Source organism: Rhinatrema bivittatum, chromosome 19 (genome assembly GCF_901001135.1).
Source record: "Rhinatrema bivittatum chromosome 19, aRhiBiv1.1, whole genome shotgun sequence".
Lineage (NCBI taxonomy): Eukaryota > Metazoa > Chordata > Amphibia > Gymnophiona > Rhinatrematidae > Rhinatrema > Rhinatrema bivittatum.
Window position 1 is genome coordinate 22606427 of NC_042633.1, and position 15881 is coordinate 22622307.

The window sequence follows — 15881 nt, forward strand, 5'->3', positions numbered from 1 at the left end:
AAAGGAAAAACCTGTACCCTTCTTCAGCTGGTAATGCACCTATATTACTGTAAGGACATATTGAGTGGGCTCCCAAGAAAAATTCCGGTCACCCTCAATGGGCGGGCGTCTGGACTGATCCGTGGTACTACAGGAATGACAATTTGCAGGTAAGAACCAATTTTCCTTTCCCTGTACGTACCCGGATCAGTCCAGACTGCTGGGATGTACCAAAGCTTCTCTACATGGCGTAGAACCTCGAGAGTCCCGTTCGAAGGACACTGTCCCTGAAATGGTTGACATCTGGAGCCTGGCAAAAGTATGCAAGTATTCCAAGTTGCCGCTCTGCAAATTTCTTGCAGTGAGACTGACATTCTGCCCAGGAAGTGGCCTGCGACCAGATCGAATGAGCTTTTAGACCATCTGGGACAGGCTGGCCACAACAAATGTAAGCGGAAGCAATAGTCTCCCTTCAACCAACGGGTTATGGTCGCTTTTGCGCCTTATGACCCCTTCTTAGTGCCATTCCATAACACAAAGAGATGATCCGAAACCCGAAAAGGATTAGTGACCTCTAGATAACGCAACAGAACCTTTCTGGCATCCAGCTGTCTCAATTCTCTGGCGAGGCACATCCCTCTCAACATTAGGAAAGGCAGGAAGCTCCACCGATTGATTTAAGTGGAAAGCAGAGACAACAGTCTGGAGGGAAACACCAGAATCAGAAATACGTTAAAAAGGTTCCTGCACGAGAAGGCTTGAAGTTTCGAAACCCTCCGAGCTGAGCATATTGCCACCAAAAACACCATCTTTAGAGTTAAATCCTTCAGGGTGGACTTCTTGAGAGATTCAAAAGGAGCTTCACACAAGACTGAGAACCAGATTAAGGCTCCAAGACGGACATACCAGGCGAACTGATCCGGTACGTACAGGGAACTGGGGGATTCAAATGCTTCGCCCCGCCTCCAGTAGAAAATGTACCACATCAGGATGTGCCACTAGTGGCGTCCCATGAAGCTTACCTCTCAGGCATCTCAACCTGCACACGAAGGGAATTAAATGACAACCCTTTGCTGACACCTTTCTGCAAGAGAGCTAGAATCTGTGCCACTGAGGTCTGCCGAGGAAAGGTACGTGCTCGCGGCACCAAGATTCAAAGATCTTCCAGACCCGAACATAAGTCAGAGAGGTAGATGTCTTCCGAGCTCGCAGCAGGGTAGTAATAACATCTTCCAGATAGCCCTTCTTCCTTAGGCACTTCCTTTCAAAAGCCAGGCCACTAGACAGAAGTGATCCGCCTGATGGAAAAATATAGGGCCTTGACGCAGCAAGTTTGGAAGATGACTCAGGTGTAGGGATTTCGTCCACTGCGAGTTTGACTAGCTCAGCGAACCAGGGCCTCTGGGGCCACTCCGGTGCCACGAGGATTAACTGCCCTGGGTGAACTTCTATCCTCCTTAGAAGTTTGTCGATCAGAGGCCATGATGGAAACACATAAAGCAGAACATCGTACGGCCATGGGAGTACTAGAGCATCGACCCCTTCTGTGCAGTGTTCTCTTCTGCGACTGAAGAAATGGGGTGCTTTGGCATTTGTTTGAGTTGCCATCAAATAGAGATGAGGGATACCCCCATCTGCACGAAATGAGGGACATTGCCTCTAATGACAGCTCCCACTCCCCGGGATGCAGCCTTTGATGGCTGAGAAAATCCGCTTGCATATTGTCAGTCCATGCTAAGTGGGATGCTGCCAATAACGCTAGATGTTGTTCCGCCTAGGCCATTAGCTGCTCCGCTTCGAGAGCTATTGTCAGACTTGGTTCCTCCTTGATGGTTGATGTAGGCCACTGCCGTCGCATTGTCTGACAGGACTCGTACGGCCCGGTTGTGCAAGAGTGGGAGAAAACTCTGTAGTGCCAGCCGCACCGCCCTGGTCTCTAGACGATTGATGGACCACTGTGCTTCTTCCGTCGACCATTGTCCCTGGGCTGACTGGGACTGGCACACTGCTCCCCAACCTGAGAAGCTGGCGTCCGTTGTCACTATCACCCACTGAGGCACAATGAGGTCCACCCCACGCCTCAAGTGTTTTTGGACAAGCCACCAACCAAGCCTGGGCCTGACGGACTCTGTGAGCGGTAAAGGGAATCTGAAACTCCTCCGACCTCGGATCCCAACAGGACAACAACGCTGTCTCTAAGGGCCTCATATGAGCAAAAGCCCATGGACCAACTCCAGAGTGGATGCCATGGAGCCAAGAACCTGCAAATAATCCCAGACATTGGGCACAGGGGATTCCAAGAGGCGATGTACTTGCATCTGTAGTTTGTCGATTCGTTCCTCCATCAGGAAGACCTTGCCTATCCGGGTATCGAATCGTGCTCCTAAGAAGTCCAGGATCTGAGAAGGGTGAAGATGACTCTTGGCCTGATTAACAACCCAACCGAGGGACCTCAGAAGGTGCAAGACCTTCATTCACCACCTGCTTGCAGAGTTCCACTGACATCGCTCAAATAAGTCAGTCGTCCAGGTACTGGTGAACCAACACTCCCTCCCTCCGGAGGGCTGCTGCCACCACCACCATCACCTCGGTGAAAGTGCGGGGGCGCTGTAGCCAGACCGAACGGGAGGGCACAAAACTGGAAATGCCTTCAGAGGACCATGAAGCACAGAGGACCCTGGAGAAGGACCGTCGCTAGTTAAAAAGAAAGTGGAAGGGAATGGAGTAGATGTTATCTCCATTTACAGTAGAGAATGTATGAGAAGAGCTGTGGAAACTGAAAGTGGACAAAGCCATGGGACCTGATGAGGTTCATCCCAGGATACTGAGGGAGCTCAGAAATGTGCTGGTGGGTCCGCTGTGTGACCTGTTCAATAGATCCCTGTTCAATAGATCCCTAGAAAATTGGTTCTTACCTGCAAATTGTCATTCCTGTAGTACCACGGTGGTGCCGAGCGATTGGAGAAGAGCGGTGGTGGTCCCGCTTCACAAGAGTGGAAACAGAGAAGAGGCTGGTAACTACAGACCAGTTAGCCTCACCTCGGTGGTGGGAAAAGTAATGGAGTCGCTGCTGAAAGAAAGAATAGTGAACTATCTACAGTCGGAGGAATTGCTGGACCAGAGGCAGCATGGATTCACCAGGGGAAGATCCTGTCAGACAAATCTGATTGACTTTTTTGACTGGGTAACCGAGGAATTGGATCAAGGAAGAGCACTCGATGTCATCTACTTGAACTTCAGCAAAGCTTTTGATACGGTTCCTCACAGGAGACTGGTGAATAAAATGAGAAGCTTAGCAGTGAGTGCTGAGGTGGTGGCCTGGATTGCAAACTGGTTGACGGACAGAAGACAATATGCGATGGTAAATGGAACTTACTCTGAAGAGAGAGCGGTGTTGAGCGGAGTGCCACAAGGATCGGTGTTGGGACCGGTCCTGTTCAATATCTTTGTGAGCGACATTGCGGATGGGATAGAAGGTAAAGTTTGTCTTTTTGCGGATGACACCAAGATCTGCAACAGAGTGGACACGCCGGAAGGAGTAGAGAGAATGAGATGGGATTTAAGGAAACTGGAAGAGTGGTCGAAGATATGGCAGCCGAGATTCAATGCCAAGAAGTGCAGAGTCATGCATATGGGGTGTGGAAAGCCGAAAGAACTGTATTCGATGGGGGGAGAAGGGCTGATGTGCACGGAGCAGGAGAGAGACTTTGGGGTGATAGTGTCTAACGATCTAAAGTCAGCGAAACAATGTGACAAGGTGATAGCTAAAGCCAGAAGAATGCTGGGCTGCATAGAGAGAGGAATATCAAGTAAGAAAAGGGAAGTGATTATCCCCTTGTACAGGTCCTTGGTGAGGCCTCACCTGGAATACTGTGTTCAGTTCTGGAGACCGTATCTCTGAAGGGACAGAGACAGGATGGAGACGGTCCAGAGAAGGGCGACCAAAAAGATGGATGGTCTTCATCGAATGACTTATGAGGAGAGATTGAAAAATCTAAATATGTACACCCTGGAGGAAAGGAGGAGCAGGGGTGATATGATACAGGCTTTCAGATATTTGAAAGGTTTTAATGTTCCAAAGACAATGACAAAACTTTTCTGTCGCAAAACAATCAGCAGAACCAGGGGTCACGATTTAAAACTCCAGGGAGGAAGACACAGAACCAATGTCAGGAAGTATTTCTTCACGGAGAGGGTGGTGGATGGCTGGAATGCCCTTCTGTAGGAAGGGATGAAGACCAAAACTATGAAGGATTTCAAAGGGGCGTGGGATAAATACTGTGGATCCATAAAGTCTAGAGGATGTGAATGAAGAGAAGAGGCATGGAGGTGGCTTGTGGGAATGACAGCTACTACCTGAAGATTAATATCCTTATTCAATAAACAAACACACGGTTAATGCGACTCCAACATTGCTCTATGCTTCAACGGCAAGAGGAAATGTGGAAAAAAGGATTTGCATCCACAAAAAAGCAGGGGAGCCAGGGAAGTAGCTTGCTTGTTACGGCGGTTACTACCCCAAACCAAATAAGCCTGATACTTCACTTTCAATGCATATCCAGCATAGCTCACTGCTTCAATGGCAGGGGGAATGAAGAAAAGATGATTTATATTCAGACAACCAACAAGGACTGAATTACATAGTCTGGGTAAAACAAATAATCATGGGTGTAGGTTGCTTGTTACGGCGGTTACTACCCCGAATCAAGCCTGATACTTCAACTTGGAATACATATCCAGCGCAGCTCACTGCTTCAACGGCAGGGGGAATGAAGAAAAGAGGACTTATATTTAAACAACCAACAAAGACTGAATTGCACAGGCTGGGTAAACAAGCGTGGGAGTAGCTTGTTTATTACGGCGGTTACTACCCCAAACCAATTAGCTAGATACTACACTTAGATGCAGCTCCAGCACTGCTATCTACATCGATGGCGTGGGGTGGAAAGGAAATAGAACCAATTGACCCCGGTGGCTCTGGTCTCCTGGGGACCTTCCTAGGTGGGCCAGAATCTGGACCCTGCTAAAAAGCACCGTCCGGCTGAGTCTGAGTAGCCAAATAGGCTTTATGCATTAAAAGCACAAAGTCAAGAGTAAAACCAGGTTGGCCTTCCAATTCCCCTTCCAGGGCATCTGGGTCGTCATCGGAAAAATCAAAGGGCCCCACGGGTCCCCCGGACTCACTGCCACAAGCAACAGAGCCGGCAGGAGATCCCCTCTCCCAGCCGCCTTCTCCTGAGCAGCTGAAAATGTTTTTAAGATGGCTGCCGTTCCCGCGCTTACAGGGAACGAGTCGCCATCGCTCTGCTGCGCAACGGGTCGTTTGCCCGCACCATGGGACCTCCCCGAAGCTCCTGCCACCGCTCCAAAGCGCCCCTCCCTGCGGCGGAAGCAACAAGAGCAAAGACCTGTGCGAGAGAGCTGGGAGGCTGAATCTCTGCAAGCAGAACAGTGAAGACTGTGCAGCATGGCCGCTGCAGGAAAGGAGCAAGGAGAAGGCACCCACCCGCCGAAGAAACCCTCCAGCCTGCCGACACGGCATCAACAGACGTCTGTCCACAGACTGTAGGCAAACAATGGCCCCCGCCTCGCTCCCTGCCTCACTGCTCCCCCTGTGCTTTTTTTTTTTTTTTTTTTTTAAACCCTGGAGAGCAAATAAAAGGCACGATACCAGGTAGGACAGGCTTCTTCGAATCCCGGCGAAGGGGGGGGGGGGGGGGTAGGGACTGGACCACTGGTATCAACCCTGGCGCCTCACAAACCACGGGTAGTACTGAGGGCTTCCAAAGACCTGCTCCTGCAGTACCTGCTACCAGTGGGGGATGGTCCCACCAGGACCTGCCAACCCCCTGGGAGGAAAGAAAGGAGCTCCTTCTTGACCTGCTTGATCAAGATAATAAATAAAAGCTATTTGAGACTGTTCTCTTTCTTTTTTCATTTTTTGGTAAAAACCTAAACTGGTTCAGGACCACAGGTTTTGCACCACCTCCATCTGCTGGAGACAGAGAAATACTGAAGAGATGCAGGTGGCACACCGGTTTAAGAGGGGGTGCTCTCGAAGTTTTTCTCTGTTTCCAGCAGATGGAAGGGAGGCAAAACCCAGCAGTCTGGACTGATCCGGGTACGTACAGGGAACATACATTCATTCATGGAACGACTTAACTGCATACAAGACCTGCCACGCAGGCATGGAGAGTCCAGCAGAGTGATATGGGCTGTGGCACAGGGCCGAGCTTACCATGGTTGATGAAGGCGGCAGGACCCAGCCAGAGCTGGGCACATCTCTTGCGTGTGGAGTACATGACACTAAAGTCATTCTCGCCCAGCCGCAGCAGGCACTCGTCCCCTTCCGTCAGCTCTGCAATGCAGCCGACCAGCAGCTCAATCTTGTCATTCTTAACCCTGCAGGGTAGGGCAACACAGAGAATGGAAGGTGAGAGGGGTGAGAGAGGCCTCTTCCCATCTATTTAATACTGTCATCTCAATACACTGCGGTACCTTCCTCCCAGCAGCAGCACACACCCCCAGAACACACAGTGAAATTATTCTCTACATAAAGGAAAATTGGTTCTTACCTGCTAATTTTCATTCCTGTAGTACCACGGATTAGTCCAGACTCCTGGGTTTTGCCTCCCCCTCCAGCAGATGGAGAGAGAGAAGTTTTTGCCTGACAGTGCCCTATACCTCGATGTACCACCTACAGTCTGTCAGTATTACACTGTACCCAAACATAACGAATAAAAACTGTACAAACTATTAACAATTTTACCCCCTCATGAGAAGAGGGAGAAGAAACCTGCAATGCCCAAACCCTGCTCACACTCGAACCCCAAGTGGGACCAGAACTGGTTGTAACCTTCAGAACAAATCTACAGAGAAAACAATAAGTACTGAACAAGCGGACTCTCCGTTTCCCCAACTCTGAAATGGGTGGGACTCTGGACTGGTACTACAGGAACGAAAATTAGCAGGTAAGAACCAATTTTCCTTTCCCTGTACGTACCCAGAACAGTCCAGATTCCTGGGATGTACCAACGCTTCCCTAAGTGGGGTGGGACCTTGAGTGTCCCACTCTGAACACACCTTCTCTAAAACCCCCAGAACCTGGGGCCTGGATATCAAACCGATAATGCTTGGCAAAGGTGTGCAAAGACTTCCAAGTAGCCGCTCTACAAATCTCCTGTGGCGAAACTTGCTGACACTCAGCCCATGAAGCCTCTTGCGACCGGGTAGAATCATGTACGCAGATCCAATAGCCCCCCTTTCAACCAACGCACGTTAGTAGCCCTAGACTGCCTGCCTCACGAAAAATCAGAGGCACCGAAAAAACAACTAACCGGCTCTTTTTTTCTCTTTCCCTGATTCTCAGTCTCTCCACAGGCCGACCGATCTCCTTCACCAATAGAAAAGAACACATTACGTCAATATTAAAGGAACTTCACTGGCTACCAATTGAGCAGCGAATACAATGGCACATGGTTAATTTGTAATCTATACCACTCATTTTTCGTTAACGTGCCTTTTTGTAAACCGTTGTGATGGTTATCTAACTCAACGACGGTATAGAAGAGTTTTTATTTTATTTATTTAAAAACTTTTCTATACCGTCGCTAAGTTATATACCATCACAATGGTTTACAAATAGGCACAGACTAAGGTAAGTAAATGTAGGATATCTTACATTCTAACAGGTGCCAATAAAGTTCGGTTACAATTTCATAAATAAAATCATTATTTGAGTAATGTTGGTCAAGTCCAGGTATATTATTGAGTTACTATCTCTTTGAGATATTACTTCTTAAATGTAGTTTTTAAATAAATAAATAAATTTAAAACCCTATGTATTCTCCACAAAGCTATACATGGGGAAAAAGTGGAATGGCTAAACGCTGCAATACGGGTACAAACACCCCAAAGAAACCTAAGATCCGCCAACAAAGGCTTACTATCTGTTCCCTCAATGGTTTCAGCAAAGTTAACTTCAGTGAGAGAAAGAGCTCTTGTCACTTGCTGCCCCAAAAATTTGGAACAACCTACCAATCGAAATTTGACTAGAAATAAATAGAACAACATTTAGAAAGAAAGTCAAAACTTGGCTTTTTCAACAGATATTCAATGATGGTAACAGTAATGGTGAAACAAAAAAATGCTGATAAATGCAAAGAGAAGTTGAGTCAGACAATGTTATATGTTATTGTTTTATTTGTCTTTGTAAACAAATGGCCTAATAAACAAACTGTAATGAAACTTTTAAATTTTAGTATTGTCGATACATTGTATGTAATTTAAGAACATAAGAACATGCCATGCTGGGTCAGACCAAGGGTCCATCAAGCCCAGTATCCTGTTTCACCGTCCACCGCTAGGTTGATCAGATCCGTGAACCACAGACGTCTCGGCCACTCTGGAGCCACGAGAACCACCTCGCCCGGGTGGATTTCTATGCGGGGCACGACCTTGCCTAGTAATGGCCATGGCGGGAAGACATACAGGAGAACATGCATTGGCCAGGGCAGAACCAGGGTATCCACCCCTTCTGTGCTAGTCTCCCTCAGTCTGCTGAAGAACCGAGAAGCCTTGGTGTTGCGGAACGTCACCATCAGATCCACGCGAGGAGCGCACCACCTGAGACAAATGAGTCAAAATGCTTCGTCTGACAACTCCCGTTCCCCGGGATCCAACTGATGACGGCCCAAAAAATCCGCTTGCGAATTGTTGACGCCTGCGATGTGGGATGCTACCAATCTCTCCAGATTGAGCTTGGCCCAGGCGACCAACTCCTGGGCTTCCTGAGCTACTGCACAGCTCTTTGTCCCGCCTTGTCGACTGATGTATGCCACCACGGTTGCGTTGTCCGACAACACCCTGACTTTCCCCTGACCAGGAGTAGGAGGGCTTGGAGAGCCAGCCGCACTGCTCTGGTTTCCAACCGGATGATCGACCACGAGGCCTCCTCCGGAGACCACCGGCCCTGCACCGATCTCTCCTGACAGACCACTCCCCAACTGGAGAGGCTGGCATCCGTGATAACAATTGTCCAAGAAGGGATATCCAGGTCTACTCCCCTTCGCAACTTGTCCGGCTGAAGCCACCTCTGCAGACTGGACCTTGCCGAGTCCGAGAGGGGGAGAGGCAGATGAAAACACTCGGACATCGGATCCCAACAGGATAGTAAGGCGGACTGTAGAGGCCTCATATGAGCAAACGCCCATGGTACCAACTCCAAGGTGGAAGCCATAGATCCGAGCACTTGCAAGTAGTCCCATACTCGGGGCAACATCTTGTCTAACAGTGATTGAACCTGAGCTTGCAAACTTAACAATCCTTTCTTCAGTGAGGAAAACCTTCCCCATGCTCGTGTCGAACCGTGCCACCAGGAACTCCAACTTCTGGGAAGGAATCAAGTGACTTTTGGCCCCGTCAACTATCCACCCCAACGCCTTCAAGAACTGGAGGACTCAATCCACTGCTCCTTGACACGAGGACTCCGACTTCAGTCAAATCAGCCAGTCGTCCAAGTAGAGGTGGACCAGGACCCCTTCCCTTGCGGAAAGCTGCCGCCACCACGACCATGACCTTAGTAAAGATCCTGGGAACCGTCGCTAATCCGAAAGGTAGGGCACAAAACTGGTAATGTGCTCCCAGAACCATGAACCTCAAAAATCTCTGGTGATCTCGCCATATCCCGATGTGCAGATATGCTTCTGCCAGGTCCAAAGAGGCAAGATACTCCCCTCTGTGTACCGATGCAATGACGGACCGCAGAGTCTCCATACGGAAGCAGGGGATTCTCAGAGACTTGTTTACCTTCTTTAAATCCAGAATGGGACAGAAGGTACCTTCCTTTTTCAGTACCACGAAATAGATGAAGTAACGACCCCGCCTTTGCTCTGCCGGAGGCGCACAATGGCTCCCATCTCTTGGAGGCGGAGGACAGTGTCCCGAACCGCCACCTTCTTCTGCTCATAAGAGCACGGGGAAACCAGAAAATGATCTCTTAGAGGCCGAGCAAATTCTAAAGCATAGCCTTTTTCTATGACACTTAAGACCCACTGCTCCGATGTGATCTTGACCCACTCCTCGTAGAAAAGAGCCAACCTGCCCCCTATTGCAGGCACAGAGAAGTGAGCCGGCCTCGCCTCATTGGGGAGATTTAATTCCGCCCTGTCCCTGGGAAGAGCCATCTCGCCCAGGCCAGCGGCCACAAAAGGATTGGTTCCACGACTGCTGCCTGCCGGCACCTTGCTGCACAGAAGACCCGGAGGATCTGGAGGACCTGAATCGCCGATTTCCACTAAAACGAGAGCGAGAGGGAAAGGCATTTCGAGCCTTCGATTTGTCCTCTGATAGTTTATGCACCTTACTCTCCCCGAGGGACTTAATCATCTCCTCCAAGTCCTTTCCGAAAAGCAACTTTCCCTTAAAAGGTAGTGAACCAAGCTGTGTCTTAGAGGAAATATCCGCCGCCCAATTTCTCAACCAGAGGAGCCTGCGAGCTGCCACTGCTGCCACCATGATCCTTAAAGAAATACGTAGGTGGTCATAAAGAGCATCCGCACTATAGACCACGACAGCTTCCAGCTGCTCGGCCTGAACGGACTCCGCGGATGATAAAGACCTGTCCATCTGCAACTGCTGAACCCAGCGCAGGCCTGCTCTCAACATAAAACTGCTACACATAGCAGCCCAGGCACCCAGCGCTGACACTTCAAAAATCTTTTTGAGGTGACAGTCCAGCTTTCTATCCTGAAGATCCTTGAGTGCTGCAGCACCAGTGACGGGAATGGTTGTTTTTTTAGTGACCGCCGAAACTGCAGCATCCACCTTGGGTATCCTCAGGAGATCCAGCGCTTCCTCCGGAAGTGGATACAATTTGTCCATGGCACGCGTGACCTTCAGTCCTGTGTCTGGAGTATCCCACTCCCAGAAAAGCAAGGCAGTCACGGACTGATGGAAGGGAAACGCCCTGGTGGGACCTCTGAGCTCCACCATAACTGGGTCCACTGCGGCCAGCTCCGAGCTCTCAGGAGGAGTGCCAATACCCAGCTCCTCCAAGACTGCAGGAATTAGCGGGCTTAGCTCCTCTCTGCAGAACAGTCGGACCACCTTGGGATCATCTCCTTCGACTGCAGACGCCTGTGAGGAATTGCGGTCTGGATCCTGAGGACCCAGCACAGGGTCCGTCCCTGGGGGGTCCTGCTCCTGCGGATCATCCTGCCGCGAACCCTCTGAGGAGGTGTCTGCTATCGGTGCGAGCAGAGAAGACCTCATCCGCCGTTGGGCCTTCGTGTCCCTGTGCTTGACTGGAGCCCCTGCACGCTTAGTAGCCTTGCCCCGGTGCTGCTTGGCTAACCTGCCTGCCTTGAACATCTTCTGCAGACGACGCACAAAATCCGAGGCGAAAGAGGAGGAAGAGTCAGAAAGCGCAGTGGGCTCTCCTTCGCCTGGTTCAGTGCTATCCTGGGCTGCCTGGCCCCAGCTTGCGGCGATAATGGAGGCGGGAAATCCCCCTCCCTCCCCGCGGCAGCCCTGAATGTCGATAAAATGGCCTCCGTTCCTGCACTCAGCGGGAACGGGTCCTCCGGAGGCTGGCACGACGCAGAGAACCTCCCAAGCTCGCGGGGCTTCCTTAATTTCTCTCCCTTAGCCGTGCTCGACAAACCATCCCCTCCTGGGGAGGCAGTGAGCGCATACACCATCATGCAGTCCCACGCAGCATAACCGTGGTCAGGAAGATGATTGCGGCCCCAGAAAGTAGAAAATCATGCCGAGGGAGGGGGGGAGATTGGAGAGCTGCCGCCAAATGGGAAAAGAAGAGCTGTGCCGAAATAAGCACTAAAAATAAAAAGGTACTTTTTTTTTTTTTCTAACTGAACAAGAAAGGCTCACGTGGGTCCCCTACAGGATGAGTGAATTGGGAACCCTGGTGTCACCCTGAATGGCGGCTAGGCTCTGGGAGCTGAAGGAGGATCCCTGACCATCAGTTCTCCTGCCTCAGATACCAAGGGGGATGGTCCCACCAGGACCTAGCTACCCTCTGGGAGGCTAATTGAAGAAAATTTTTTAATCTTCTCTTTCTTTTTGAAGTCTCAGACTGCAAGATTTTGCACCTCTACCATCTGCTGGAGACAGAGAAATACTGGCAGACTGCAGGTGGCACCTCGGGTTAAGTGGCAGAATCAGTCAAAATTTCTCTGTCTCCATCTGCTGGATGGGAGGCAAAACCCAGCTCTCTGGACTGATCTGAGTACGTACAGGGAACTTCACCTTTAAATGTCTCCCTGGATTAGTCCCCTCCCCACAATCTCTGCTGACCATCAAACAGGCTGCCTCTCCATCTCACACTTCCGCTCTCTTTCTGGAATCAGCTCCCTCCAGATGCCCATGTGGTTTCCACACTGGGAATCCTGCTGCAAAAAGACTAAAACCCTTCTCTTCCAACTCAAGTACCTGAATGCCTAATCCCTTTGGCTTCTAAAGTTACCCCTTAACTTTATGCTCTTTCCTTTTATTGCTCTTGATTGTCTATAAGTATCATAAAAAAACATATAATTAATTCATAACTTGCTCGAAGTACCACAAGCAGCAGCAGCCTGCTTGGCAGGGACTGTGCTGTGTTTGGGACATACCATGACTTTGCTGAGATGACTTTGGCGCCGTTGGTTTCAAGAGAGTAGCGGCCGCAGGGCAGGATCATGAAGCCACTCTCTGGCAGGAATATCCGCAGGTACCTAAAGATCTGGGGGAGCAATAAGAAAAAACCAGGAGATGATCAGGTAAGATCTGCCCCTCTAGTCGCGATGTCTTGGTGAGCAACATGCTGGGAGGAAGAGGGTGGGGCATGTCTTCCCTGGCAGAGGAATGAGGAAAGAGAAGGGCCTGTTTTCCAGAGTAAAGGAAGAGGCCAGTCCACTGTAAAGGGCTGGGAAGGGGAGAAGTCTGTCTTCCACAGAAGAGGATGGAGGAAAAGGAGGGGCATATCTTCAATAGCAAAGAGCTGAGGAAGGGAAGGGGAGGGTCCCATGAGCCACAGCAGAGCCCCATGGAAGGAGAAAAGCATGTCTTCCAGAACAGAGGGCTGAAGGAGCAGGCCTCTCTTTCAGAGCTCTGGGAGGAAGGGTTGGAGCATGCCTTGCAGGGAAGAGCCAGTCACTATAATAAAACAACTGGCAAAGCTCATAGTACGTACTGGGGCAGGAATAGAAGGAATACGGCTCCTGTTTAAGTCTCTGCTGAGACATCAGCTTCAATATCACACTCAGTTCTAGAAGCCGTACTTCTAAAATGATAGCACAAGCCCTATACTGGGAGGTTTAAGAGACTCACTGTGTGCTTGTTACAGGGAAGGGAAAACGCAGCAGAAGCAAACAGCAGAATTCAATAAAGTATAGAAAGAGGAAACTTTCCATACGTAAAATAGTGCGGTTGTGTTAACCCAATGAAGCTCTGGCAGATACCTGAAATGTTTAAGGTAGTCCAGTAAGTTATTTGCTGACTTTTCTTTCTCCATAACAAAAAGCCATCCAAGGACAAGGAGTCATGATAGGAAGTTTGCAGGAAATGGTGAAATGACTACTTACCTGATAATTTCCTTTCCTGTAGAGCAGTCAAGCCAGTCCATTACACATGGGTTATGCAATCCTACCAGCAGATGGAGACAGAGATCAACAGGCTCGCTGATGTCACGCTTTATATGCAAATGTGCTGACACCAGCCTGCCAGTATTATCTGCAGAATCTAACTGTGGACAACTTTAAAACCAGAAATAACTGGAAAAGGAAAACTGGTTCTTACCCATTCATTTTTGTTCCTGCAATACCACAGATCAGTCCAGACACATGGATTTTACATCCCTACCAGCAGATGGAGACGGAGAAGAAAAGCTTTACTGACAATGCACTACTTAGGATAGTGTGCCACCTGCAGTTCCTCAGTAGGACCTGCACCCAAGCCAAGATGAGGAAATTTCTAAACTAATTGCTACTTCTCCCAATAGCAAGGGAAAGGTTAAGCCCTAGAACTGGGCCCTGTTGTCCAACCTAGAGCTTGAAAACACAACCAACTTACATTAGAACGGCAGAATCCAAACTTAAAAAATGGTATCACAGAATAATCTGAAACAGAATCACAGCAAAGAATTGAGCGGTCTTTCCAGAGGGGGTGGGAGTCTGGACTGATCTGTGGTATTCCAGGAACGAAAATTAGCAGATAAGAACCAATTTTCCTTTCCTGTTCAGACACATGGGGTATACCCAAGCTCCCCTATACTAGGTGGGACCCTGAAAGACCTGCTCGCAATATACTTTCTCCAAATCCCGCCTCTTGTGGCGCATGCACAACAAAGGCAGTAATGTCTTGTGAGAGTGTGCAAAAACAACCAAGATGCCACTCAACAAATTTCTTGTGGGGATACCAACTGACATTCTGCCCAGGGTGCTGCCTGCACCCTGGAAGAATGGGTTCACAGACCCTCAGGAACCAAACACCCCTTGCAAAGATAAGCTAATGCAATGGCCTCCTTGAGCAATCTTGTGATGGTTACCTTAGATGCTTTATTCCCTTTCTTTGCTCCTCCAAACAGAACAAAGCGATGATCGGAACAATGGAAGCTATTAGTCACCTTCAAACAGAGCAACAACACTTGGCGAACATCCAATAAGTATAAATTCCCTTGCTTGTGGATCCGAATCCAGTCCCCTAAAAGAGGGAAGCGCCACCATCTGGCTAACATGAAAGGCAGAAACCACTTTAGGCAAGAAGGAACGCACAGTGCATAATGACACTCCATCCTCCATAAATTGGAGACAAGGATCCAGACACAATAAAGCCTGAAGTTCTGAAATCGGTCTGGCAAAACAAACTGCCCCCAGATAGACCACTTTAATGTGAAGTCCTTTAACGCCCTCCTTAACGGCTTGAACAGTGGACCACAAAGGACCCTCAATGCCAAGTTCAGACTCCATAAATATACAATTCGTTGCACTGGCGGGCGCAAATGTTTTACCCCCAGATAAAAAGGATTACGTCTGGATACAAAGACAAGGCCATGCCCTGCACCTTACCCGTAAAACAGCCTAGGGCTGCCACCTGAAACTTTAAAGAACTAAATGCCAGCCCTTTCGTTAAGCCATTCTGTGAAAAGGCCAAGATGCAAGACAATGATGCCTGAAGTGGTACCAAGCCCTCTGCAAGATACCATGCCTCAAACATTCTCCAAACCCGGACATAAGCAAAATAAGTGGAGGGCCTTCTATCTTGCAACAAGGTAGTAATGACCTCCTCAGAGTAGCCTTTCAAATGCAAGCAGTGCCTCTCAAAAGCCAGGACTTCAGACAGAAGCAATCCACTTGATCCAAGAAAATAGGACTTTTATGGAGTAATCTGGGAAGATGCCCGAACCTTAGCTGTCCGTCCAAGCCAGATTTATCAGGTCACGAACCACAGCCAATGGGGCCACTCTGGAGCCACTAAGATCACTTCCCCTGGGTGAGCCTTGATGCATCTGAGCATTTTCTCTATGAACGGCCAGGGAGGAAAGACGTACAGCAGAATCCCTGCTGGCCACCGGAGAATCAGGGCATCAAGACCGTCTGCTCCGCTCTCTCGCCTGCGGCGGTAGAAGCAATGATATCTAGATACCATCAGATCCAATTGAGGGACTCCCCACCACGCTCAAATGAGAGCCATCACTTCTTCCACTAGCTCCCATGTCCCAGGATCCAAAGCTTGCCGACTGAGAAAATCTGCTTGGCCGTTGTCCACCCCAGCCAAGTGAGATGTCACTAGAGTCTTCAAGTGCTGTTCTGCCCAGTGAAATAGATGCTGCACCTCCCAGGACACCATCAAACTCCCCCTTGTCGATTGACATAAGCCACTGTTGCATTGTTCAACAAGACTCTGTG

General features: G+C 49.3%; 1 protein-coding gene across 2 annotated transcripts in view; it reads right to left on the bottom strand.

Annotated features, from left to right (window-relative positions):
- KMT5C (lysine methyltransferase 5C) overlaps positions 1 to 15881 on the bottom strand; it is a 39583-nt gene that overhangs the window by 9352 nt on the left and 14350 nt on the right. For both annotated transcript variants that reach the window (XM_029584755.1, XM_029584756.1), the window contains 2 exons: positions 12609 to 12718; positions 6218 to 6381 (listed from right to left, as the gene is read on the bottom strand). In XM_029584755.1, the coding sequence (XP_029440615.1) occupies positions 6218 to 6381; positions 12609 to 12718 (274 nt within the window). The remainder of the gene's footprint in view (positions 1 to 6217; positions 6382 to 12608; positions 12719 to 15881) is intronic.